The sequence below is a fragment of the Pseudophryne corroboree genome, chromosome 1 (genome assembly GCF_028390025.1).
Source record: "Pseudophryne corroboree isolate aPseCor3 chromosome 1, aPseCor3.hap2, whole genome shotgun sequence".
Lineage (NCBI taxonomy): Eukaryota > Metazoa > Chordata > Amphibia > Anura > Myobatrachidae > Pseudophryne > Pseudophryne corroboree.
The window spans coordinates 314131951-314159497 of NC_086444.1; the positions used below are offsets into that span (position 1 = coordinate 314131951).

Consider the following 27547-nt stretch of genomic DNA (forward strand, 5'->3'; position numbering starts at 1 on the left):
GACACCATATAGTCCCCTTCTTCCTGGTTCGCTATCACTGCTCTGAGTGACTCCATCTTGATTTGAACCTTTGTATGTAAGTGTTCAACTATTTCAGATTTAGAATAGGTCTCACCGAGCCGTCTGGCTTCAGTACCACAATATAGTGTGGAATAATACCCCTTTCCTTGTTGTAGGAGGGGTACTTTGATTATCACCTGCTGGGAATACAGCTTGTGAATTGTTTCCACTACTGCCTCCCTGTCGGAGGGAGACGTTGGTAAAGCAGACTTCAGGAACCTGCGAGGGGGAGACGTCTCGAATTTCCAATCTGTACCCCTGGGATACTACTTGTAGGATCCAGGGGTCCACTTGCGAGTGAGCCCACTGCGTGCTGAAACTCTTGAGACGACCCCCCCCCACCGCACCCGAGTCCGCTTGTACGGCCCCAGCGTCATGCTGAGGACTTGGCAGAAGCGGTGGAGGGCTTCTGTTTCTGGGAATGGGCTGCCTGCTGCAGTCTTCTTCCCTTTCCTCTATCCCATGGCAGATATGACTGGCCTTTTGCCCGCTTGCCCTTATGGGGACGAAAGGACTGAGGCTGAAAAGACGTTGTCTTTTTCTCCTTTATACGGCAATACTTCCATGTGCCGTTTGGAATCTGCATCACCTGACCACTGTCGTGTCCACAAAACAACTTCTGGCAGATATGGACATCGCACTTACTCTTGATGCCAGAGTGCAAATATCCCTCTGTGCATCTCGCATATACAGAAATGCATCCTTTAAATGCTCTATAGTCAATAAAATACTGTCCCTGTCAAGGGTATCAATATTTTCAGTCAGGGAATCCGACCAAGCCACCCCAGCGCTGCACATCCAGGCTGAGGCGATCGCTGGTCGCAGTATAACACCAGTATGTGTGTATATACTTTTTAGGATATTTTCCAGCCTCCTATCAGCTGGCTCCTTGAGGGCGGCCCTATCTGGAGACGGTACCGCCACTTGTTTTGATAAGCGTGTGAGCGCCTTATCCACCCTAAGGGGTGTTTCCCAACGCGCCCTAACTTCTGGCGGGAAAGGGTATACCGCCAATAATTTTCTATCGGGGGAAACCCACGCATCATCACACACTTCATTTAATTTATCTGATTCAGGAAAAACTACAGGTAGTTTTTTCACACTCCACATAATACCCTTTTTTGTGGTACTTGTAGTATCAGAAATATGTAACACCTCCTTCATTGCCCTTAACAAGTAACGTGTGGCCCTAAAGGAAAATACGTTTGTTTCTTCACCGTCGACACTGGAGTCAGTGTCCGTGTCGACCGACTGAGGTAAAAGGACGTTTTAACGCCCCTGACGGTGTTTGAGACGCCTGGACAGGTACTAATTGGTTTGCCGGCCGTCTCATGTCGTCAACCGACCTTGCAGCGTGTTGACATTATCACGTAATTCCTTAAATAAGCCATCCATTCCGGTGTCGACTCCCTAGAGAGTGACATCACCATTACAGGCAATTGCTCCGCCTCCTCACCAACATCGTCCTCATACATGTCGACACACACGTACCGACACACAGCACACACACAGGGAATGCTCCGATAGAGGACAGGACCCCACTAGCCCTTTGGGGAGACAGAGGGAGAGTTTGCCAGCACACACCAAAAACGCTATAATTATACAGGGACAACCTTTATATAAGTGTTTTTCCCTTATAGCATTTTAATATATATATATAGTCATATCGCCAAATAAGTGCCCCCCCTCTCTGTTTTAACCCTGTTTCTGTAGTGCAGTGCAGGGGAGAGCCTGGGAGCCTTCCCACCAGCATTTCTGTGAGGGAAAATGGCGCTGTGTGCTGAGGAGAATAGGCCCCGCCCCCTTTTCGGCGGGCTTCTTCTCCCGTTTTTCTGAGACCTGGCAGGGGTTAAATACATCCATATAGCCCCCAGGGGCTATATGTGATGTATTTTTAGCCAGAATAAGGTACCATCATTGCTGCCCAGGGCGCCCCCCCCAGCGCCCTGCACCCTCAGTGACCGCTGCTATGAAGTGTGCTGACAACAATGGCGCACAGCTGCAGTGCTGTGCGCTACCTTATGAAGACTGAAAAGTCTTCTGCCGCCGGTTTCTGGACCTCTTCACTTTTCGGCATCTGCAAGGGGGTCGGCGGCGCGGCTCCGGGACGAACCCCAGGGTGAGACCTGTGTTCCGACTCCCTCTGGAGCTAATGGTGTCCAGTAGCCTAAGAAGCCAATCCATCCTGCACGCAGGTGAGTTCACTTCTCTCCCCTAAGTCCCTCGATGCAGTGAGCCTGTTGCCAGCAGGACTCACTGAAAATAAAAAACCTAACAAAACTTTTACTCTAAGCAGCTCTTTAGGAGAGCCACCTAGATTGCACCCTTCTCGGCCGGGCACAAAAATCTAACTGAGGCTTGGAGGAGGGTCATAGGGGGAGGAGCCAGTGCACACCACCTGATCCTAAAGCTTTTACTTTTGTGCCCTGTCTCCTGCGGAGCCGCTAATCCCCATGGTCCTGACGGAGTTCCCAGCATCCACTTAGGACGTCAGAGAAAGTAGATTTACCCGCGGTAGCTGTGGAAAACAGGTCCGCGAGACCTTCCTTAAATAAAACCTCACCCTTGTAAGGCAAAACTCAACATGTCTCTTTGAGTCGGCATCACCCGTTCATTGGCAGGTCCACAGGGCTCGCCTAGCAGAAATAGCCATGGCGTTGGCTCTTGAACCCAACAGTCCAACGTCTCTCGAAGCGTCTCTCATATATAAGACTGCGTCTTTAATGTGACCCAAGGTCAATAAAATGCTATCCCTATCTAGGGTATCAATGTCAGCTGACAAGGAATCTGCCCAAGCTGCTACAGCGCTACAAACCTAAGCCGACGCTATTGCCGGTCTGAGCAAGGCACCCGTATGTGCAGAAATTGATTTTAAGGTAGTTTCCTGTCTGCGATCAGCAGGATCCTTGAGGGCTGCCGTGTCTGGAGACGGTAGCGCCACCTTTTTGGACAAGCGCGTTAAAGCCTTGTCCACCCTGGGTGAGGATTCCCACCGTAACCTGTCCTGCGCAGGGAAAGGATACGCCATAAGAATTCTCTTGGGAATCTGCAGTTTCTTGTCTGGAGTTTCCCAAGCTTTTTCAAATAACGCGTTCAGCTCATGAGATGGGGAAAAGGTTACCTCAGGTTTCTTTTCCTTAAAACATGCATACCCTTGTGTCAGGGACAGAGGGGTCATCTGTGATATGTAAAACATCTTTTATTGCAATAATCATATAATGAATACTTTTGGCCACCCTTGGGTGTAACCTCGCATCATCGTAGTCAACACTGGAGTCAGAATCCGTGTCGGTATCAGTGTCTGCTACCTGGGACAGGAGACGTTTTTGAGACCCTGAAGGGCCCTGTGACACAGTCAAAGCCATGGATTGACTCCCTGTCTTATCCCTGTACTCTACTTTGTCCAATCTCTTATGTAATAAAGACACATTTGCATTTAAAACATTTAACATATCCAACCAATCAGGTGTCGGCGTTGCCGACGGAGACACCACAATCATCTGCTCCACCTCCTCCTTAGATGAGCCTTACGCTTCAGACATGTCGACACACACGTACCGACACCCCCACACACTCAGGGATATATCTATATTGAGACAGTCCCCCAATAAGGCCCTTTGGAGAGATAGAGAGAAAGTATGCCAGCACACACCCAGCGCCACCGGAATAAAATCCCAGTTACTACAGCGCTTTTATATAAATATATAAATACACTCACTGCGCCAATTAAATGTGCCACCCCCCCCTCTTTTTTGCCCTCTGTAACCGTGTTCAGCAGGGGAGAGTCCGGGGAGCCAGCTTCTCTGTAGTGTGCTGTGGAGAAAATGGCGCTGGTTAGTGTTGGAGGATCAAGCTCCGCCCCCTCACCGGCGGGCTTCGGTCCCGCTCAAATTATTTATACCGGCGGGAGGTTTTCAATATACCGCCTCTGCAGTGTCTAATCTATTTGCCAGTGTCCCTTGAGGTTAATATTGCTGCCCAGGGCGCCCCCCCTGCGCCCTGCACCCTTACAGTGCCCGCTGTGTGTATATGTGTGGGAGCAATGGCGCGCAGCGTTACCTCAGTGAAGATCTGAAGTCTTCTGCCGCCTTTGAAGTCTTCTTTCTTGTTAATACTCACCCGGCTTCTATCCTCTGGCTCTGTGAGGAGGACGGCGGCGTGGCTCCGGGACGAACGGCAAGGGTGAGACCTGCGTTCCAACCCTCTGGAGCTAATGGTGTCCAGTAGCCTAAGAAGCAGAGCCTATCATTCAAGTAGGTTTGCTTCTCTCCCCTCAGTCCCACAATGCAGGGAGCCTGTTGCCAGCAGTGCTCCCTGAAAATAAAAAACCTAACAAAAAGTCTTTTTCAGAGAAACTCAGTAGAGCTCCCCTGCAGTGCACCCAGTCTCCTCTGGGCACAGGATCTAACTGAGGTCTGGAGGAGGGGCATAGAGGGAGGAGCCAGTGCACACCCATTCTAAAGTCTTTAGAGTGCCCATGTCTCCTGTGGAGCTCATCTATACCCCATGGTCCTTACGGAGTCCCCAGCATCCTCTAGGACGTAAGAGAAAAAAAAAATAAGAATTTACTTACCGATAATTCTATTTCTCGTAGTCCGTAGTGGATGCTGGGGACTCCGTCAGGACCATGGGGATTAGCGGCTCCGCAGGAGACAGGGCACAAAAGTAAAAGCTTTAGGATCAGGTGGTGTGCACTGGCTCCTCCCCCTATGACCCTCCTCCAAGCCTCAGTTAGGATACTGTGCCCGGACGAGCGTACACAATAAGGACGGATTTTGAATCCCGGGTAAGACTCATACCAGCCACACCAATCACACTGTACAACCTGTGATCTGAACCCAGTTAACAGCATGATAACAGCGGAGCATCTGAAAAGATGGCTCACAACAATAATAACCCGATTTTTGTAACAATAACTATGTACAAGTATTGCAGACAATCCGCACTTGGGATGGGCGCCCAGCATCCACTACGGACTACGAGAAATAGAATTATCGGTAAGTAAATTCTTATTTTCTCTGACGTCCTAAGTGGATGCTGGGGACTCCGTCAGGACCATGGGGATTATACCAAAGCTCCCAAACGGGCGGGAGAGTGCGGATGACTCTGCAGCACCGAATGAGAGAACTCCAGGTCCTCCTCAGTCAGGGTGTGCCCCTGACCAAGTATCAGCTCGGCAAAGTTGTAAAGCCGAGACCCCTCGGGCAGCCGCCCAAGATGAGCCCACCTTCCTTGTGGAATGGGCATTTACATATTTTGGCTGTGGCAGGCCTGCCACAGAATGTGCAAGCTGAATTGTACTACACATCCAACTAGCAATCGTCTGCTTAGAAGCAAGAGCACCCAGTTTGTTGGGTGCATACAGGATAACAGCAAGTCAGTTTTCCTGACTCCAGCCGTCCTGGAAACTATATTTTCAGGGCCCTGACAACATCTAGCAACTTGGAGTCCTCCAAGTCCCTAGTAGCCGCAGGTACCACAATAAGCTGGTTCGGGTGAAACACTGACACCACCTTAGGGAGAAACTGGGGATGAGTCCGCAGCTCTGCCCTGTCCGAATGGACAATCAGATATGGGCTTTTTTGAGACAAACGCCGCCAATTCTGACACTCGCCTGGCCGAGGCCAGGGCCAACAGCATGGTCACTTTCCCTGTGAGATATTTCAAATCCACAGATTTGAGCGGTTTAAACCAATGTGATTTTAGGAATCCCAGAACTACGTTGAGATCCCACAGTGCCACTGGAGGCACAAAAGGGGGTTGTATATGCAGTACTCCCTTGACAAACTTCTGGACTTCAGGAACTGAAGCCAATTCTTTCTGGAAGAAAATCGACAGGGCCGAAATTTGAACCTTAATGGACCCCAATTTGAGGCCCATAGACACTCCTGTTTGCAGGAAAAGCAGGAAACGACCGAGTTGAAATTTCTTCATGGGGCCTTCCTGGCCTCACACCACGCAACATATTTTCGCCACATGTGGTGATAATGTTGTGCGGTCACCTCCTTCCTGGCTTTGACCAGGGTAGAAATGACCTCTTCCGGAATGCCTTTTTCCCTTAGGATCCGGCGTTCAACCGCCATGCCGTCAAACGCAGCCGCGGTAAGTCTTGGAACAGACATGGTACTTGCTGAAGCAAGTCCCTTCTTAGCGGCAGAGGCCACGAGTCCTCTGTGAGCATCTCTTGAAGTTCCGGGTACCAAGTCCTTCTTGGCCAATCCGGAGCCACGAGTATAGTTCTTACTCCTCTACGTCTTGTAATTCTCAAAACCTTGGGTATGAGAAGCAGAGGAGGGAAGACATACACCGACTGGTACACCCACGGTGTTACCAGAACGTCCACAGCTATTGCCTGAGGGTCTTTTGACCTGGCGCAATACTTGTCCAGTTTTTTGTTCAGGCGGGACGCCATCATGTCCACCTTTGGTCTTTTCCAACGGTTCACAATCATGTGGAAGACTTCCCGATGAAGTCCCCACTCTCCCGGGTGGAGGTTGTGCCTGCTGAGGAAGTCTGCTTCCCAGTTGTCCACTCCCGGAATGAACACTGCTGACAGTGCTATCACATGATTTTCCGCCCAGCGAAAAATCCTTGCAGTTTCTGCCATTGCCCTCCTGCTTCTTGTGCCGCCCTGTCTGTTTACGTGGGCGACTGCCGTGATGTTGTCCCACTGGATCAATACCGGCTGACCTTGAAGCAGAGGTCTTGCTAAGCTTAGAGCATTGTAAATTGTCCTTAGCTCCAGTATATTTATGTGGAGAAAAATCTCCAGACTTGATCACACTCCCTGGAAATTTTTTCCCTGTGTGACTGCTCCCCAGCCTCTCAGGCTGGCCTCCGTGGTCACCAGCATCCAATCCTGAATGCCGAATCTGCGGCCCTCTAGAAGATGAGCACTCTGTAACCACCACAGGAGAGACACCCTTGTCCTTGGAGATAGGGTTATCCGCTGATGCATCTGAAAATGCGATCCGGACCATTTGTCCAGCAGATCCCACTGAAAAGTTCTTGCGTGGAATCTGCCGAATGGAATCGCTTCGTAATAAGCCACCATTTTTCCCAGGACTCTTGTGCAATGATGCACTGACACTTTTCCTGGTTTTAGGAGGTTCCTGACTAGCTCGGATAACTCCCTGGCTTTCTCCTCCGGGAGAAACACCTTTTTCTGGACTGTGTCCAGAACCATCCCTAGGAACAGCAGACGTGTCGTCGGAAACGGCTGCGATTTTGGATATTTAGAATCCACCCGTGCTGTCGTAGAACTACTTGAGATAGTGCTACTCCGACTTCCAACTGTTCTCTGGACCTTGCCCTTATCAGGAGATCGTCCAAGTAAGGGATAATTAAGACGCCTTTTCTTTGAAGAAGAATCATCATTTCGGCCATTACTTTGGTAAAGACCCGGGGTGCCGTGGACAATCCAAACGGCAGCGTCTGAAACTGATAGTGACAGTTCCGTACCACGAACCTGAGGTACCCTTGGTGAGAAGGGCAATTTGGGACATGGAGGTAAGCATCCTTGATGTCCAGGGACACCATATAGTCCCTTTCTTCCTGGTTCGCTATCACTGCTCTGAGTGACTCCATCTTGATTTGAACCTTTGTATGTAAGTGTTCAAAGATTTCCCATTTAGAATAGGTCTCACCGAGCCGTCTGGCTTCAGTACCACAATATAGTGTGGAATAATACCCCTTTCCTTGTTGTAGGAGGGGTACTTTGATTATCACCTGCTGGGAATACAGCTTGTGAATTGTTTCCAATACTGCCTCCCTGTCGGAGGAAGACGTTGGTAAAGCAGACATCAGGAGCCTGCGAGGGGGAGACGTCTCGAATCTCCAGTCTGTACCCCTGGGATACTACTTGTAGGATCCAGGGGTCCACTTGCGAGTGAGCCCACTACGCGCTGAAACTCTTGAGACGACCCCCCACCGCACTTGAGTCCGCTTGTACGGCCCCAGCGTCATGCTGAGGACTTGGCAGAAGCTGTGGAGGGCTTCTGTTCCTGGGAATGGGCTGCCTGCTGCAGTCTTCTTCCCTTTCCTCTATCCCTGGGCAGAACTGACTGGCCTTTTGCCCGCTTGCCCTTATGGGGACGAAAGGACTGAGGCTGAAAAGACGGTGTCTTTTTCTGCTGAGATGTGATTTGGGGTAAAAAAGGTGGATTTTCCAGCTGTTGCCGAGGCCACCAGGTCCGATGGACCGACCCCAAATAACTCCTCCCCTTTATACGGCAATACTTCCATGTGCCGTTTGGAATCTGCATCACCTGACCACTGTCGTGTCCATAAACATCTTCTGGCAGATATGGACATCGCACTTACTCTTGATGCCAGAGTGCAAATATCCCTCTGTGCATCTCGCATATATAGAAATGCATCCTTTAAATGCTCTATAGTCAATAAAATACTGTCCCTGTCAAGGGTATCAATATTTTCAGTCAGGGAATCCGACCAAGCCACCCCAGCGCTGCACATCCAGGCTGAGGCGATCGCTGGTCGCAGTATAACACCAGTATGTGTGTATATACCTTTTTAGGATATTTTCCAGCCTCTCAGCTGGCTCCTTGAGGGCGGCCCTATCTGGAGACGGTACCGCCACTTGTTTTGATAAGCGTGTGAGCGCCTTATCCACCCTAAAGGGTGTTTCCCAACGCGCCCTAACTTCTGGCGGGAAAGGGTATACCGCCAATAATTTTCTATCGGGGGAAACCCACGCATCATCACACACTTCATTTAATTTATCTGATTCAGGAAAAACTACAGGTAGTTTTTTCACACCCCACATAATACCCTTCTTGTGCTACTTGTAGTATCAGAAATATGTAACACCTCCTTCATTGCCCTTAACATGTAACGTGTGGCCCTAAAGGAAAATACGTTTGTTTCTTCACCGTCGACACTGGAGTCAGTGTCCGTGTCGACCGACTGAGGTAAATGAGCGTTTTACAGCCCCTGACGGTGTTTGAGACGCCTGGACAGGTACTAATTTGTTTGCCGGCCGTCTCATGTCGTCAACCGACCTTGCAGCGTGTTGACATTATCACGCAATTCCTTAAATAAGCCATCCATTCCGGTGTCGACTCCCTAGAGAGTGACATCACCATTTCAGGCAATTGCTCCGCCTCCTCACCAACATCGTCCTCATACATGTCGACACACACGTACCGACACACAGCACACACACAGGGAATGCTCTGATAGAGGACAGGATCCCACTAGCCCTTTGGGGAGACAGAGGGAGAGTTTGCCAGCACACACCAAAAACGCTATAATTATACAGGGACAACCTTTATATAAGTGTTTTTCCCTTATAGCATTTTAATATATATATACATATCGCCAAATAAGTGCCCCCCCTCTCTGTTTTAACCCTGTTTCTGTAGTGCAGTGCAGGGGAGAGCCTGGGAGCCTTCCCACCAGCATTTCTGTGAGGGAAAATGGCGCTGTGTGCTGAGGAGAATAGGCCCCGCCCCCTTTTCGGTGGGCTTCTTCTCCCGTTTTTCTGAGACCTGGCAGGGGTTAAATACATCCATATAGCCCCCAGGGGCTATATGTGATGTATTTTTAGCCAGAATAAGGTACTATCATTGCTGCCCATGGCGCCCCCCCCCAGCGCCCTGCACCCTCAGTGACCGCTGCTATGAAGTGTGCTGACAACAATGGCGCACAGCTGCAGTGCTGTGCGCTACCTTATGAAGACTGAAGAGTCTTCTGCCGCCGTTTCTGGACCTTCACTTTTCGGCATCTGCAAGGGGGGTCGGCGGCGCGGCTCCGGGACGAACCCCAGGGTGAGACCTGTGTTCCGACTCCCTCTGGAGCTAATGGTGTCCAGTAGCCTAAGAAGCCAATCCATCCTGCACGCAGGTGAGTTCACTTCTCTCCCCTAAGTCCCTCATAGCAGTGAGCCTGTTGCCAGCAGGACTCACTGAAAATAAAAAACCTAACAAACTTTTACTCTAAGCAGCTCTTTAGGAGAGCCACCTAGATTGCACCCTTCTCGGCCGGGCACAAAAATCTAACTGAGGCTTGGAGGAGGGTCATAGGGGGAGGAGCCAGTGCACACCACCTGATCCTAAAGCTTTTACTTTTGTGCCCTGTCTCCTGCGGAGCCGCTAATCCCCATGGTCCTGACGGAGTCCCCAGCATCCACTTAGGACGTCAGAGAAATATATATATATATACACACACACACATACGTGCCCACACATACACTGGCGGCATGTATAACAGAGGCACATACCCTCTCATAGTCCCGGTAGAACTGCGGCACGTCTGTGTAGCGCACATGCAGTCGGTATTCCTGCAGGTATATGTTATCGGCATAGAAGCAGGCGCAGTTGTAGCGGCGGGGCGCCGCAGCTGTCATGGTGCGGGGTTCGGTAGACACCTGCATCATACTGCGTGCACACCGTCACATCGTATCCCTGACACAAGAGTACACACTCTGACTGCCCACAAGTACTGACTGCACGCAGCAGTATCATGATTACACACCCAGTGACTGACAGCAGCACCGGTTTCCGGCCCCGCCCCCACCTGCTGCTGCTGCCCGGGTGTGTAGGGACAGGCAGCCAGCAGCACGCATCGCCTGTACTGTACTCCGGCTGCTGTGCTGTCCCGTGTGTGTGTGCGGAGCGCAGCGGCTCCCCTCCCTATTACACCGCTTATGTGATATACTGTAACTGCCCCCTCCTCCTTCTCTCAGTGTAAGAAAGCAATAATAGCACACGTGCTGCTGTGGCCGCTGCGTGCTCAGTGCGGACTGCTGCATGGATGACGGTCCCTTGTGTGCCGGTGTCACAGTAAATGAGCCCCCGGGAAACAGCTCCCCACGTCTAGCACTCACTACAAGAGAACTTAGGCAGCCCGGCAGCGGGAGCTGATGGCGCCTCGCCTCCCATACACTGTGCCCGGTGCCCACCCCATTGCAGATAAGTGGCCCTGCCGAGACTAGGGGCCCGGGCGCCTCCCCCGCTGGCCATGGATCCCCTGCAGGTGGCGGAGGAGGTGGTGGAGTCCAGCCCTAACAAGCTGGAGGATATATACAGGCTGTTGGCTGAGGGCTCCTTCCCGGCGTCCTTCTGCTCCATCAAGAAGAAGAACCTGAGGAGATATGCCCGCAAGTTCCTCCTGGAAGGTGACTGACATCATGCATGTCCTAGTGATGCCTACACTCCACTGTGCTACCCTGCTGGAGCACAGTAAACTCACTACTCCCTTATGTCCTGCACTGTCATTGCTTCATCATCAGTTAGGCTGTGAATGGCTGGTACTTTATCTCCACCCGAGGCTTAGTAAATAGACCCCACAGGCTGAAACAATCTGTGGGCACATGGGTAGCGTATTATGTGTAACATCAGGGAGCTTTCTCTAATGTCCTAGTGGATGCTGGGAACTCCATAAGGACCATGGGGAATAGCGGGCTCCGAAGGAGGCTGGGCACTCTAGAAAGATTTATGACTACCTGGTGTGCACTGGCTCCTCCCACTATGACCCTCCTCCAAGCCTCAGTTAGATCTTGTGCCCGGCCGAGGTTGGATGCACACTAGGGGCTCTCCTGAGCCCTTAGAAAGAAAGTATAGATTTAGGTTTTTTATTTTCAGTGAGACCTGCTGGCAACAGGCTCACTGCAGCGAGGGACTAAGGGGAGAAGAAGCGAACTCGCCTGCTTGCAGCCGGATTGGGCTTCTTAGGCTACTGGACACCATTAGCTCCAGAGGGATCGACCGCAGGCCCAGTCCTTGGTGTTCGGTCCTGGAGCCGCGCCGCCGTCCCCCTTACAGAGCCAGAAGCAAGAAGAGGTCCGGAAAAACGGCGGCAGAAGACATCAGTCTTCACCAAGGTAGCGCACAGCACTGCAGCTGTGCGCCATTGCTCCTCATGCACACCACACACTCCGGTCACTGAGGGTGCAGGGCGCTAGGGGGGGGGGGGGGCGCCCTGAGCAGCAATATAAACACCTTGGCTGGCAAAAATACATCAAATATAACCCCCAGGGCTATATGGATGTATATTAACCCCTGCCAGATTCCATAAAAATGCGGGAGAAAAGTCCGCGAAAAAGGGGCGGAGCCTATCTCCTCAGCACACTGGCACCATTTTTCCCTCACAGCTCCGTTGGAGGGAAGCTCCCTGGCTCTCCCCTGCAGTCTACACTACAGAACAGTGTTAAAACAGAGAGGGGGGGCACTAAATTTAGGCGCAGTATAAATTATATAAAAGCAGCTATAGGGGACATAACTCAGTTAGTCCCTGCATTATATAGCGCTCTGGTGTGTGCTGGCATACTCTCACTCTGTCCCCCCAAAGGGCTTTTGTGGGTCCTGTCCTCATTGGAGCATTCCTTGTGTGTGTGCGGTGTGTCGGTACGGCTGTGTCGACATGTTTGATGAGGAGACTTATGTGGAGGCGGAGCAGATGCCGATAAATGAGATGTCGCCCCTGTGGGCCGACACCAGAGTGGATGGATAGGTGGAAGGTATTAACCGACAGTGTCAACTCCTTACATAAAAGGCTGGATGACGTAACAGCTATGGGACAGCCGGCTTCTCAGCCCGCGCCTGCCCAGACGTCTCAAAGGCCATCAACGCTCCCTCAGATGGCAGACACAGATGTCGACACGGAGTCTGACTCCAGTGTCGACGAGGTTGAGACATATACACAATCCACTAGGAACATCCGTTACATGATCCCGGCAATATAAAATGTGTTACACATTTCTGACATTAACCCAAGTACCACTAAAAACAAAGGGTTTTATGTGTGGGGAGAAAAAGCAGGCAGTGTTTTGTTCCCCCATCAAATGAGTGAATGAAGTGTGAAAAAGCGTGGGTTTCCCCGATAAGAAACTGGTAATTTCTAACAAGTTACTGATGGCGTACCCTTTCCCGCCAGAGGATAAGTTACGCTGGGAGATATCCCCTAGGGTGGATAAGGCGCTCACACGTTTGTCAAGGTGGCACTGCCGTCTTAGGATACGGCCACTTTGAAGGTACCTGCTGATAAATAGCAGGAGGCTATCCTGAAGTCTGTAATTACACACTCAGGTACTAGACTGAGACCTGCAGACTGCTGCAACGTGGTCTGTACCCCTTTCAAACAGGGATACTATTTTGCGAACATAAGACGTCGTCTTATATATGAGGGATGCACAGAGGAATATTTTGCCGGCTGGCATCCTGAATTATTGCAATGTCCATTCTGTCAGGAGGGTATTGGAGACCCGACACTGGACAGGTGATGCTGACTTTAAAAGGCACATAGAGCCTTATAAGGGTGAGGAATTGGTTGGGGATGGTCTCTGGGACCTGGTATCCACAGCAACAGCTGGGATGAAAATATTTTACCTCAGGTTTCCTCACAGCCTAAGAAACGCACTGTATTATCAGGTACAGTCCTTTCGGCTTCAAAAAAAGCAGGCGGGTCAAACGAGGGAAGAGGGAAAAAGCTGCACCAGCAGCCAGTTCCCAGAATCAAAATTCTTCCCCTGCTTCCTCTGAGTCCACCGCATGACGCGGGGGCTCCACAGGCGTAGCCAGGTACGGTGGGGGGCCGCCTCAAAAATTTCAGCGATCAGTGGGCTCGCTCACAGGTGGATCCCTGGATCCTTCAAGTAGTATCTCAGGGGTATAAGCTGGAAGTCGAGGCGTCTCCCCCCCGCCGTTTACTCAAATCTGCCTTGCCGACAACTCCCTCAGGCAGAGAGGCTGTGCTAGAGGCAATTCACAAGCTGTATTCCCAGCAGGTGATAGTCAAGGTGCCCCTACTTCAACAAGGACGGGGTTACTATTCCACACTGTTTGTGATACCGAAACCAGCTGGTTCGGTGAGACCCATTTTAAAATGGAAATCCTTGAACACTTACATAACAAAGTTCAAGATGGAATCGCTCAGGGCGGTTATTGCAAGCCTGGACGAGGGGGATTACATGGTATCCCTGGACATCAAGGATGCTTACCTGCATGTCCCTATTTACCTTCCTCACCAGGAGTACCTCAGATTGTGGTACAGGATTGCCATTACCAATTCCAGACACTACCGTTTGGACTGTCCACGGCACCGAGGGTGTTTACCAAGGTAATGGCAGAAATGATGATACTCCTTCAAAAAAAAGGGAGTTTTTTATTTATCCCATACTTGGACGATCTCCTTATAAAGGCAAGGTCCAGGGAGCAGTTACTGGTCGGAGTAGCACTATCTCAGGAGGTGCTACAACAGCATGGCTGGATTCTGAACATTCCAAAGTCACAGCTGGTTCCTTCCACTCGCTTACTGTTCCTGGGGATGATTTTGGACACAGAACAGAAAAAAGTGTTTCTCCCGCAGGAGAAAGCCAAGGAGCTGTCATCTCTAGTCAGAGACCTCCTAAAACCAAAAAGGGTATCGGTGCATCGTTGCACACGAGTCCTGGGAAAAATGGTGGCTTCATATGAAGCAATTCCATTCGGCAGGTTCCATGCGAGGACCTTACAGTGAGACCTCTTAGATAAGTGGTCGGGATCGCATCTTCAAATGCATCAAATGATAACCCTGTCTCCAAGGACCAGGGTGTCTCTACTGTGGTGGATGCAGGGTGCTCATCTTCTAGAGGGCCGCAGTTTCGGCATACAGGACTGGGTCCTGGTGACCACGGATGCCAGCCTTCAAGGCTGGGGAGCAGTCACACAGGGAAGAAACTTCCAGGGCCTATGGTCAAGTCAGGAGACTTCCCTACATATAAATTCTGGAACTGAGGGCCATTTACAATGCCCTAAGTCAGGCAAGACCCCTGCTTCAAAACCAGCCGGTACTGATCCAGTCAGACAACATCACGGCAGTCGCCCATGTGACCCGACAGGGCGGCACAAGAAGCAGGATGGCAATGGCAGAAGCCACAAGGATTCTCCGATGGGCGGAAAATCACGTACTAGCACTGTCAGCAGTGTTCATTCCGGGAGTGGACAACTGGGAAGCAGACTTCCTCAGCAGACACGACCTACACCCGGGAGAGTGGGGACTTCATCCAGAAGTCTTCCTGCTGTTGGTAAACCGTTGGGAAAGGCCACAGGTGGACATGATGGCGTCCCGCCTCACAAAAAGCTAAAGAGATATTGCGCCAGGTCAGGGGACCCTCAGGCGATAGCTGTGGACGCCCTAGTGACACCGTGGGTGTACCAGTCGGTTTATGTGTTCCCTACTCTGCCTCTCATACCAAAGGTACTGAGAATAATAAGATGGCGAGGAGTAAGAACGATACTCGTGGTTCCGGATTGGCCAAGAAGGGCTTGGTACCCGGAACTTCAGGAAATGATATCAGAGGACCCATGGCCTCTGCCGCTCAGACAGGACCTGCTTCAGCAGGGGCCCTGTCTGTTCCAAGACTTACCGCGGCTGCGTTTGACGGCATGGCGATTGAGCGCCGGATCCTGAAGGAAAAGGGTATTCCGGAAGAAGTCATTCCTGCGCTTATTAAAGCCAGGAAAGATGTTACGGCAAAGCATTATCACCGCATGTGGCGGAAATATGTTGCATGGTGCGAGGCCAAAAAGGCCCCAACAGAGGAATTTCCACTAGGTCGATTTCTAAATTTCCTGCAAGCAGGAGTGAATATGGGCCTGAGTCTAGGCTCCATTAAAGTACAGATCTCGGCTCTGTCGATTTTCTTTCAAAAAGAATTAGCTTCAGTACCTGAAGTTCAGACATTGTGAAAGGAGTGCTGCATATTCAGCCCCCGTTTGTGCCCCCTGTGGCACCTGGGGATCTCAACGTGGTGTTGAGTTTTCTTAAAATCACATTGGTTTGAGCCACTAAAAACCGTGGATCTAAAATATCTCACGTGGAAAGTGGTCATGTTATTGGCATTGGCTTCAGCCAGGCGAGTGTCAGAATTGGCGGCTTTATCATGTAAAAGCCCTTATCTCATTTTCCATATGGATAGGGCAGAATTGAGGACTCGTCCCCAATTTCTTCCTAAGGTGGTGTCAGCGTTTCACCTGAACCAGCCTATTGTGGTGCCGGCGGCTACTAGTGAATTGGAGGACTCCAAGTTGCTAGACGTTGTCAGGGCCCTGAAAATATGTTTCCAGGACGGCTGGAGTCAGAAACTCTGACTCGCTGTTTATCCTGTATGCACCCAACAAGCTGGGTGCTCCTGCTTCTAAGCAGTCTATTGCTCGCTGGATTTGTAGTACAATTCAGCTTGCAAATTCTGTGGCAGGCATACCACAGCCAAAATCTGTAAATGCCCATTCCACAAGGAAGGTGGGCTCATCTTGGGCGGCTGCCCGAGGGGTCTCGGCTTTACAACTTTGCCGAGCAGCTACTTGGTCAGGGGCAAACACGTTTGCAAAATTCTACAAATTTGATACCCTGGCTGAGGAGGACCTGGAGTTCTCTCATTCGGTGCTACAGAGTCATCCGCACTCTCCCGCCCGTTTGGGAGCTTTGGTATAATCCCCATGGTCCTTACGGAGTTCCCAGCATCCACTAGGACGTTAGAGAAAATAAGAATTTACTCACCGGTAATTCTATTTCTCGTAGTCCGTAGTGGATGCTGGGCGCCCATCCCAAGTGCGGATTGTCTGCAATACTTGTAAATAGTTATTGTTAACTAAAGGGTTATTGTTGAGCCATCTGTTGAGAGGCTCAGTTGTTTTCATACTGTCAAACTGGATATAGTATCACGAGTTGTACGGTGTGATTGGTGTGGCTGGTAAGAGTCTTACCCGGGATTCTAAATCCTTCCTTATTATGTCTGCTCGTCCGGGCACAGTGTCCTAACTGAGGCTTGGAGGAGGGTCATAGTGGGAGGAGCCAGTGCACACCAGGTAGTCATAAATCTTTCTACAGTGCCCAGCCTCCTTCGGAGCCCGCTATTCCCCATGGTCCTTACGGAGTTCCCAGCATCCACTACGGACTACGAGAAATAGAATTACCGGTGAGTAAATTCTTTTCTCTATCGTCCTAGTGGATGCTGGGGTTCCTGAAAGGACCATGGGGAATAGCGGCTCCGCAGGAGACAGGGCACAAAAAGTAAAGCTTTAGGATCAGGTGGTGTGCACTGGCTCCTCCCCCTATGACCCTCCTCCAAGCCTCAGTTAGATTTTTGTGCCCGGCCGAGAAGGGTGCAATCTAGGTGGCTCTCCTAAAGAGCTGCTTAGAAAAGTTTAGCTTAGGTTTTTTATTTTACAGTGAGTCCTGCTGGCAACAGGATCACTGCAACGAGGGACTTAGGGGAGAAGAAGTGAACTAACCTGCGTGCAGGATGGATTGGCTTCTTGGCTACTGGACATTAGCTCCAGAGGGACGATCACAGGTACAGCCTGGATGGTCACCGGAGCCTCGCCGCCGGCCCCCTTGCAGATGCTGAAACGAGAAGAGGTCCAGAATCGGCGGCAGAAGACTCCTCAGTCTTCTAAAGGTAGCGCACAGCACTGCAGCTGTGCGCCATTTTCCTCTCAGCACACTTCACACGGCAGTCACTGAGGGTGCAGGGCGCTGGGAGGGGGGCGCCCTGGGAGGCAAATGAAAACCTAATTTGGCTAAAAATACCTCACATATAGCCTCCGGGGGCTATATGGAGATATTTAACCCCTGCCAGAATCCGTTAAGAGCGGGAGACGAGGCCGCCGAAAAAGGGGCGGGGCCTATCTCCTCAGCACACAGCGCCATTTTCCCTCACAGAAAGGCTGGAGGGAAGGCTCCCAGGCTCTCCCCTGCACTGCACTACAGAAACAGGGTTAAAACAGAGAGGGGGGGCACTAATTTGGCGTTAGAAATATATAAAAAAGATGCTATAAGGGAAAACACTTATATAAGGTTGTCCCTATATAATTATAGCGTTTTTGGTGTGTGCTGGCAAACTCTCCCTCTGTCTCTCCAAAGGGCTAGTAGGTCCTGTCCTCTATCAGAGCATTCCCTGTGTGTGTGCTGTGTGTCGGTACGTGTGTGTCGACATGTATGAGGACGATGTTGGTAAGGAGACGGAGCAATTGCCTGTAATGGTGATGTCACTCTCTAGGGAGTCGACACCGGAATGGATGGCTTATTTAGGGAATTACGTGATAATGTCAACACGCGGCAAGGTCGGTTGACGACATGAGACGGCCGACAAACAATTAGTACCGGTCCAGACGTCTCAAAAACACCGTCAGGGGTTTTAAAACGCCCGTTTACTTTAGTCGGTCGACACAGACACAGACAGGGACACTGAATCCAGTGTCGACGGTGAATAAACAAACGTATTCCTTATTAGGGCCACACGTTAAGGGCAATGAAGGAGGTGTTACATATTTCTGATACTACAAGTACCACAAAAGAGGGTATTATGTGGGATGTGAAAAAACTACCGTAGTTTTTCCTGAATCAGATAAATTAAATGAAGTGTGTGATGATGCGTGGGTTCCCCCCGATAGAAAATATGGGCGGTATACCCTTTCCCGCCAGAAGTTAGGGCGCGTTGGGAACACCCCTTAGGGTGGATAAGGCGCTCACACGCTTATCAGAACAAGTGGCGGTACCGTCTATAGATAGGGCTGTCCTCAAGGAGCCAGCTGACAGGAGGCTGGAAAAATATCATAAAAAGTATATACACACATACTGGTGTTATACTGCGACCAGCGATCGCCTCAGCCTGGATGTGCAGAGCTGGGGTGGCTTGGTCGGATTCCCTGACTAAAAATATTGATACCCTTGACAGGGACAGTATTTTATTGACTATAGAGCATTTAAAGGATGCATTTCTATATATGCGAGATGCACAGAGGGATATTTGCACTCTGGCATCAAGAGTAAGTGCGATGTCCATATCTGCCAGAAGATGTTTATGGACACGACAGTGGTCAGGTGATGCAGATTCCAAACGGCACAAAGGTGTATTGCCGTATAAAGGAAGAGGAGTTATTTGGGGTCGGTCCATCGGACCTGGTGGCCACGGCAACTGCTGGAAAATCCACCGTTTTTTACCCTAAGTCACATCTCTGCAGAAAAAGACACCGTCTTTTCAGCTTCAGTCCTTTCGTCCCTATAAGAGTCATATCTGCCCAGGGATAGAGGAAAGGGAAGAAGACTGCAGCAGGCAGCCCATTCCCAGGAACAGAAGCGTTCCACCGCTTCTGACAAGCTCTCAGCATGACGCTGAGACCGTACAGGACCCCTGGATCCTACAAGTAGTATCCCAGGGGTACAGATTGGAATGTCGAGACGTTTCCCCTGCGCAGGCTCCTGAAGTCTGCTTTACCAAGGTCTCCCTCCGACAAGGAGGCAGTATGGGAAACAATTCACGAGCTGTATTCCCAGCAGGTGATAATTAAATTACCCCTCCTACAACAAGAAAAGGAGTATTATTCCACACTATATTGTGGTACTGAAGCCAGAAGGCTAGGTGAGACCTATTCTAAATCTAAAAAAATTTGAACACTTACAAAGGTTCAAATCAAGATGGAGTCACTCAGAGCAGTGATAACGAACCGGAAAGAAGGGGACTATATGGTGTCCCGAGACATCAGGGATGCTTACCTCCATGTCCCAAATTTGCCCTTATCACTAAGGGTACCTCAGGTTCGTGGTACAGAACTGTCACTATCAGTTTCAGACGCTGCCGTTTGGATTGTCCACGGCACCCCGGGTCTTTACCAAGGTAATGGCCGAAATGATGGTTCTTCTTCGAAGAAAAGGCGTCTTAATTATCCCTTACTTGGACGATCTCCTGATAAGGGCAAAGTCCAGGGAACAGTTGGAGGTCGGAGTAGCACTATCTCGGATACTGTTACAACAGCAGGGGTGGATTCTAAATATTCCAAAATCGCAGCTGATCCCGACAACAAGTCTCCTGTGCTTAGGGATGATTCTGGACACAGTCCAAAAAAAAAAAGGTGTTTCTCCCGGAAGAGAAAGCCAGGGAGTTATCCGAGCTAGTCAGGAACCTCCTAAAATCAGTGCATCATTGCACAAGGGCCATGGTAAAAAAAAATAAAAAAAAATGGTGACTTCCTTCGAAGCAATTCCAGTCGGCAGATTTCATGCAAGAACTTTTCAGTGGGATCTGCTGGACAAATGGTCCGGATCGCATCTTCAGATGCATCAGCGGATAACCCTATATCCAAGGACAAGGGTGTCTCTCCTGTGGTGGTTACAGAGTGCTCATCTTCTAGAGGGCCGCAGATTCGACATTCAGTTTTGGATGTTGGTGACCACGGAGGCCAGCCCGAGAGGCTGGGGAGCAGTCACACAAGGAAAAAATTTCCAGGGAGTGTGATCAAGTCTGGAGACTTTTCTCCACATAAATATAGCTAAGGGTAAATTTATAATGCTCTAAGCTTAGCAAGACCTCTGCTTCAAGGTCAGCCGGTATTGATCCAGTGGGATAAAACATCACGGCAGTCGCCCACGTAAATAGACAGGGCGGCACAAGAAGCAGGAGGGCAGTGGCAAAAACTGCAAGGACTTTTCGCTGGGCGGAAAATCATGTGATAGCACTGTCAGCAGTGTTTCATTCCGGGAAGGGAAACTGGGAAGCAGACTTCCTCAGTAGGCACGACCTCCACCCGGCAGAGTGGGAACTTCATGGGGAAGTTTTCCACATGATTGTAAACCGTTGGGAATTACCAAAGGTGGACATGATGGCGTCCCGTCTGAACAAAAAACGGGACAAGTATTGCGCCAGGTTAAGAGACCCTCAGGCAATAGCTGTGGACGTTCTGGTAACACCGTGGGTGTACCAGTCGGTGTATGTGTTCCATCCTCTGCTTTTCATACCTAAGGTACTGAGAATTATAAGACGTAGAGGAGTAAGAACTATACTCATGGCTCCGGATTGGCCAAGAAGGACTTGGTACCCGGAACTTCAAGAGATGCTCACAGAGGACTTATGGCCTCTGCCGCTAAGAAGGGACTTGTTTCAGCAAGTACCATGTCTGTTCCAAGACTTACCGCAGCTGCGTTTGACGGCATGGCGGTGGAACGCCGGATCCTAAGGGAAAAGGCATTCGGGAAGAGGTCATTCCTACCCTGGTCAAAGCCAGAAAGGAGGTGACCGCACAACATTATCACCACATGTGGCGAAAATATGTTGCGTGGTGTGAGGCCAGGAAGGCCCCACGAAGAAATTTCAACTCGGTCGATTCCTGCATTTCCTGCAAACAGGAGTGTCTATGGGCCTCAAATTGGGGTCCATTAAGGTTCAAATTTCGGCCCTGTCGATTTTTCTTCCAGAAAGAATTGGCTTCAGTTCCTGAAGTCCAGAAGTTTGTCAAGGGAGTATTGCATATACAACCCCCTTTTGTGCCTCCAGTGGCACTGTGGGATCTCAACGTAGTTCTGGGATTCCTCAAAACACATTGGTTTAAAACCAGTCAAATCTGTGGATTTGAAGCATCTCACATGAAAAGTGAACATGCTCTTGGACCTGGCCTGGACCAGGCGAGTGTCAAATTGGTGGTTTTTTTCTCAAAAAAGCCCATATCTGTTTGTCCATTCGGACAGGGCAGAGCTGCGGACTCGTCCCCAGTTCTCTCCCTAAGGTGGTGTCAGTGTTTCACCTGAACCAGCTTATTGTGGTGTCTTGCGCCTACTAGGGACTTGGAGGACTCCAAGTTGCTAGATGTGGTCAGGGCCCTGAAAATATAGGTTCCAGGACGGCTGGAGTCAGGAAAACTGACTTGCTGTTATCCTGTATGCACCCAACAAACTGGGTGCTCTTGCTTCTAAGCAGACTTTTGCTAGTTGGATGTGTAATACAATTCAGCTTGCACATTCTGTGGCAGGCCTGCCACAGCCAAAATATGTAAATGCCCATTCCACAAGGAAGGTGGGCTCATCTTGGGCGGCTGCCCGAGGGGTCTCGGCTTTACAACTTTGCCGAGCGGCTATTTAGTCAGGGGCAAACACGTTTGTAAAATCCTACAAATTTGATAACCTGGCTAAGGAGGACCTGGAGTTCTCTCATTCGGTGCTGCAGAGTCATCCGCACTCTCCCGCCCGTTTGGGAGCTTTGGTATAATCCCCATGGTCCTTTCAGGAACCCCAGCATCCACTAGGACGATAGAGAAAATAAGAATTTACTTACCGATAATTCTATTTCTCGGAGTCCGTAGTGGATGCTGGGCGCCCATCCCTAGTGCGGATTATCTGCAATACTTGTACATAGTTACAAAAATCGGGTTATTATTGTTGTGAGCCATCTTTCAGAGGCTCCGCTGTTATCATACTGTTAACTGGGTTCAGATCACAGGTTGTACAGTGTGATTGGTGTGGCTGGTATGAGTCTTACCCGGGATTCATAAATCCTTCCTTATTGTGTACGCTCGTCCGGGCACAGTATCCTAACTGAGGCTTGGAGGAGGGTCATAGGGGGAGGAGCCAGTGCACACCACCTGATCCTAAAGCTTTAATTTTTGTGCCCTGTCTCCTGCGGAGCCGCTATTCCCCATGGTCCTTTCAGGAACCCCAGCATCCACTACGGACTCCGAGAAATAGAATTATCGGTAAGTAAATTCTTATTATTATTACAGTGTGTGGATTCGGGCTGCTGTACTATGTGCATGAACAAAGAAAATTACTGAAACATTTGTACGATTTAGCAGTCAGTCTGGGTGCATGGCTGGCACTGGTATGGGTCGTTGGGTCGACATGGTAACTAGGTTGACATGGTCGTTAGGTTGACCTGTACTAGGTCGACAGATGAAAAGGTCGACATGAGTTTTTTTTGGGGGAAATTTGTTTGTAATAGGAACCAGATCTGTAGCGTTAGGTATGCGTGACCGGTGGCCTGGATCCCGGCAGTCTCCATACAGATGCCAGGATCCCGGCTGCCAGAATGCCGGCAGGGGGAGGGGGGGAGGGCGAGCACAACTAAGCCTCTTGCAGGCTCGGTGGCTCGCTGCACTTGCCACAGGTTCTATTCCCACTCTATGGGTGTTATGGACACCCACGAGTGGGAATAGTCCTGGGCCCCCAGCTGGGATCCTGGTGTCGGTATGCTGACTGCCCAGATGGTGACTACATTCCGATCTGTATCCCTATTAAGCCATTACTTATACCAGACAGAAGAGTTTTGCCTTGTAAATGACTGCCTCTTTAAAAAAACAGTCAAAGGTTGTCCGGCATCCCGCACCTCTGGCAAACTTGGGCGCCCTTACATTCCGCAGTATATGTGGGTTTGCATATTACTTTCTCATTCATCCACTAGGGGACTCTGGAGGATCATTATGGGGGGTGGGGGTGGTATAGATGGTCGGGTGGAGCCGGGCACTTTAAATTCTTTAGAATTGTGACTGGCTTCTCCCCTCTATACCCCCCCAACAGACCAGTTTTTAAAATGTGCCTGAGGGAGCCGGTCCTCTCTCTGGGCTTCTCCAGAGATATTTTCTATTCTTAGACTGAGGACAGACAGGCAGCCTACTGCCCCTGCCTGTCTGCTACGTGGGAGCTGTCAGTGGGACTTTGGCACAGTTTCTTTAAACTGCAGCCATTGTCCCGGCTACAGGGACATCCGTCTCGGTGGTACTTGTACAGCGCTGCGTGCAGTGTCTGCTAGGGTCCCCACAGCCAGTGCCCAGCTGGCCAGCAAGGCAGGCGGTGAGTATTTCATGGAGCTCAGACTAGCAGAGTCTCCAGAGCAGCTTCCTGCAGGGCACTGTGTCTCCCCGCGCTGAGGGGCAGATTTATTAACCCTGGTGAAGTGATATAGTGGAAGGTGATAAATGACCAGCCAATCAGCTCCTAGCTTCCATGTTATAGGCTGGGTTTGAAAAAATAGGATTTTAATACCTACCGGTAAATCCTTTTCTCTTAGTGCGTAGAGGATGCTGGGGACTCCAAAAGGACCATGGGGTATAGACGGGATCCATAGGAGACATGGGCACTTTAAGACTTTAAATGGGTGTGAACTGGCTCCTCCCTCTATGCCCCTCCTTCAGACCTCAGTTATAGGAACTGTGCCCAGGGAGACGGACATTTCGAGGAAAAAGATTTTTGTTTAACTAAGGCTGAGATACATACCAGCTCACACCACAACACACAGTACAACATGGCTTTTTAAGAAAATAACAGCATGAACCAAAAACAGCAACAGGCTTAACATAACCGAAACAGAACCTTTGTGTAACAAAAGCAATAACTATCAACAAGTACTGCAGACACAGTACGCACTGGGACGGGCGCCCAGCATCCTCTACGGACTAAGAGAAAAGGATTTACCGGTAGGTGTTAAAATCCTATTTTCTCATACGTCCTAGAGGATGCTGGGGACTCCAAAAGGACCATGGGGTTTATACCAAACTCCAGACCGGTCGGGAGAGTGCAGACGACTCTGCAGCACCGATTGAGCAAACATGAGGTCCTCATCAGCCAGGGTATCAAACATGTAGAACTTAGCAAAAGTGTTTAAACCCGACCAAGTAGCTGCTCAGCAAAGTTGAACCGCTGAGACTCCTCGGGCAGCTGCCCAAGATGAGCCCACCTTCCTGGTAGAATGGGCCTTTACCGACTTCGGTAACAATCCAGCCGTAGATTGAGCATGCCGAATCGTATTACAGATCCAGCATGCAATAGTCTGCTTAGAAGCAGGAGCCCCAATTTTGTTGGGAGCATACAGGATAAACAGAGCCTCTGTTTTTCTAATCTGAGCCGTTCTGGCGACATAAATTTTCAAAGCTCTGACTACATCGAGATACTTCGAATCAGCCAAGGCTTCAGTAGCCACAGGCAGCACAATAGGCTGGTTCATGTGAAACAAAACCACCTTTGGCAGAAATTGTTGACGAGTTCTCAATTCCGCTCTATCCACATGGAAGATCAAATAGGGGCTCTTGTGAGACAAAGCCGCTAATTCCGACACCCGCCTTGCGGACGCCAAGGCCAAAAGCATGACCACTTTCCAAGTGAGAAATTTTAACTCAACCTTTCGTAAAGGTTCAAACCAGTGTGACATAAGAAACTGCAACACCACGTTAAGGTCCCATGGTGCCACTGGGGCACAAATGGAGGTTGGATGTGCAGCACTCCTTTCACGAAAGTCTGAACCTCTGGAAGGGCGGCCAATTCTTTTTGAAAGAAAATTGATAAGGCCGAAATCTGCACTTTAATGGAGCCTAACTTAAGGCCCGCATCCACAACGGCTTGCAAAAAATGGAGAAAACGACCCAGCTGAAATTCTTCCATAGGAGCCTTCCTTGATTCACACCAAGACACACATTTTTCTCCAAATACGGTGATAATGCTTCGCCGTTACTTCCTTTCTAGCTTTAAGTAGAGTGGGGATGACTTCACCGGGAATACCTTTTCGAGCTAGGATTTGGTGTTCAACCACCACGCCGTCAAACGCAACCGCGGTAAGTCCTGAAACACGCACGGCCCTTGCCATAACAGGTCCTCTCTTAGAGGAAGAGGCCAGGGATCTCCTATGAGTAATTCCTGAAGAACCGGATACCAGGCCCTCCGTGGCCAATCTGGAACTCTGAGTATCGCCTGAACTCTTGTTCTTCTTATAATTCTTATCACCTTTGGAATGAGTGGAAGTGGAGGGAACACATATACCGACTGAAACACCTACGGTGTCACCAGGGCGTCCAATGCACTGGCTTGAGGGTCCCTCGACCTGGAACAATATCTCTGAAGCTTCTTGTTGAGGCGAGACGCCATCATGTCTATTTGAGGAATTCCCCAATGATTTGTCACTTCTGCAAAGACTTCTTGATGAAGACCCCACTCTCCTGGATGGAGATAGTGTCTGCTGAGAAAGTCTGCTTCCCGGTTGTCCACGCCCGGAATGAAGACCGCTGACAGAGCGCTTGCATGTTTTTCCATCCAGCGGAGAACTTTTGTGGCCTCTGCCATCGCCGCTCTGCTCTTTGTTCCACCCTGGCGGTTTATGTACGCCACTGCTGTTATGTTGTCCGACTGAATCAGGAAGGGCAGACCGCAAAGAAGATGTTCTGCTTGTAGAAGGCCGTTGTAGATGGCTCTTAATTCCAGAATGTTTATGTGCAGACAAGCTTCCTGGCTTGACCAGTTTCCCTGGAAATTTTCCCCCTGTGTGACTGCTCCCCAGCCTCGGAGACTTGAATCCGTGGTCACCAGGACCCAATCCTGGATCCCGAACCTGCGTCCCTCTAGGAGGTGAGAACTTTGGAGCCACCACAGGAGAGATACTCTGGTCCTGGAAGATAGGCTTATTTTCCGGTGCATGTGCAGGTGAGACCCGGACCACTTGTCCAACAGGTCCCACTGAAACACCCTGGCATGGAACCTGCCAAGCGGAATGGCTTCGTAGGCTGCCACCATCTTCCCAGCACCCGAGTGCATTGATGAATCGACACTTGCCGGTTTCAGAATCTCCTTGACCATGTTCTGGATTTCCAGAGCTTTTTTTCCCTGGGAGAAACACTCTCTGCAGTTCCGTGTCCAAGATCATGCCCAAGAATGACAGCCATGTTGTCGGAACCAACTGTGACTTTGGCAAATTCAGGATCCAACCATGTTGTTGCAGGACTGTCAGTTAGAGCGCAACGTTTCTTAGTAACTGCTCCTTTGATCTTGCCTTTATCAGGAGATCGTCCAAGTATGGGATAATTGTAACACCCTGCTTGCGCAGGAGCACCATCATTTCCGTTATTACTTTGGTCTTTCCACGGCTCCGAGGATTTTCACCAAACGGCAATGTCTGAAATTGGTAATGACAATCCTGAACAGCAAACCTCAGGTAAGCTTGATGTGGAGGATATATTGGGACATGTAAGTAGGCATCTTTTATGTCGACTTACGCCATAAAATCCCCCCCCCCCCCCCCTTCCAGACTGGAGATCACTGCTCGGAGAGATTCCATCCTGAATTTGAATTTTTTTTTTAGGTAGAAATTGAGGGATTTGAGGTTCAGAATCGGTCTGACCGAGCCATCCGGCTTCGGGACCACGAACAGGCTTGAATAAAATTCGTCTCCCCATTGTGACAGGGGGACCGTGACAATAACTTGCTGCAGACACAGCTTTTGTATCGCAGCGCATACTACTTCCCTTTCCGGAAGAGAAGCTGGTAAGGCCGATTTGAAAAATCGGTGAGGGGGCACGTCTTGAAACTCCAGTTTGTACCCTTGGACCACTATTTCTAGCACCCAAGGATCCAGGGCCGAACGAGCCCAGACCTGACTGAAGAGTTGAAGACGTGCCCCCACCGGTGCGGACTCCAGCAGCGGAGCCCCAGCGTCATGCGGTGGATTTGGCAGCGGCCGGGGAGGACTTCTGCTCTTGGGAACTTTTTTCCCCTACCTCTAGCAGCAAGGAAGGAGGACCCTCGTCCTTTTTTGAATTTTAGACCGAAAGGACTGCATCTGATAAAGAGGCGTCCTCATTTGTTGTGCAGGGACATATGGTAGAAAAGATGACTTGCCCGCGGTAGCTGTAGATACCAGGTCCGCGAGGCCCTCCCCAAACAAAACACCACCTTTATACGGCAGAGCCTCCTTAGCCCTGTTAGAGTCCGCATCACCATTCCATTGATGAGTCCATAATGCTCT

The 27547-nt window shown here is 50.2% G+C and overlaps 1 protein-coding gene across 1 annotated transcript in view; it reads right to left on the reverse strand.

Annotated features, from left to right (window-relative positions):
• OGFOD2 (2-oxoglutarate and iron dependent oxygenase domain containing 2) overlaps nt 1-10546 on the reverse strand; it is a 155204-nt gene extending 144658 nt beyond the window's left edge. Inside the window, exon 1 of the mRNA XM_063964554.1 lies at nt 10301-10546. Coding sequence (XP_063820624.1) covers nt 10301-10456 — 156 coding nt within the window. The 5' untranslated portion in view covers nt 10457-10546. The remainder of the gene's footprint in view (nt 1-10300) is intronic.
• Between the last annotated feature and the right edge of the window lie 17001 nt (nt 10547-27547).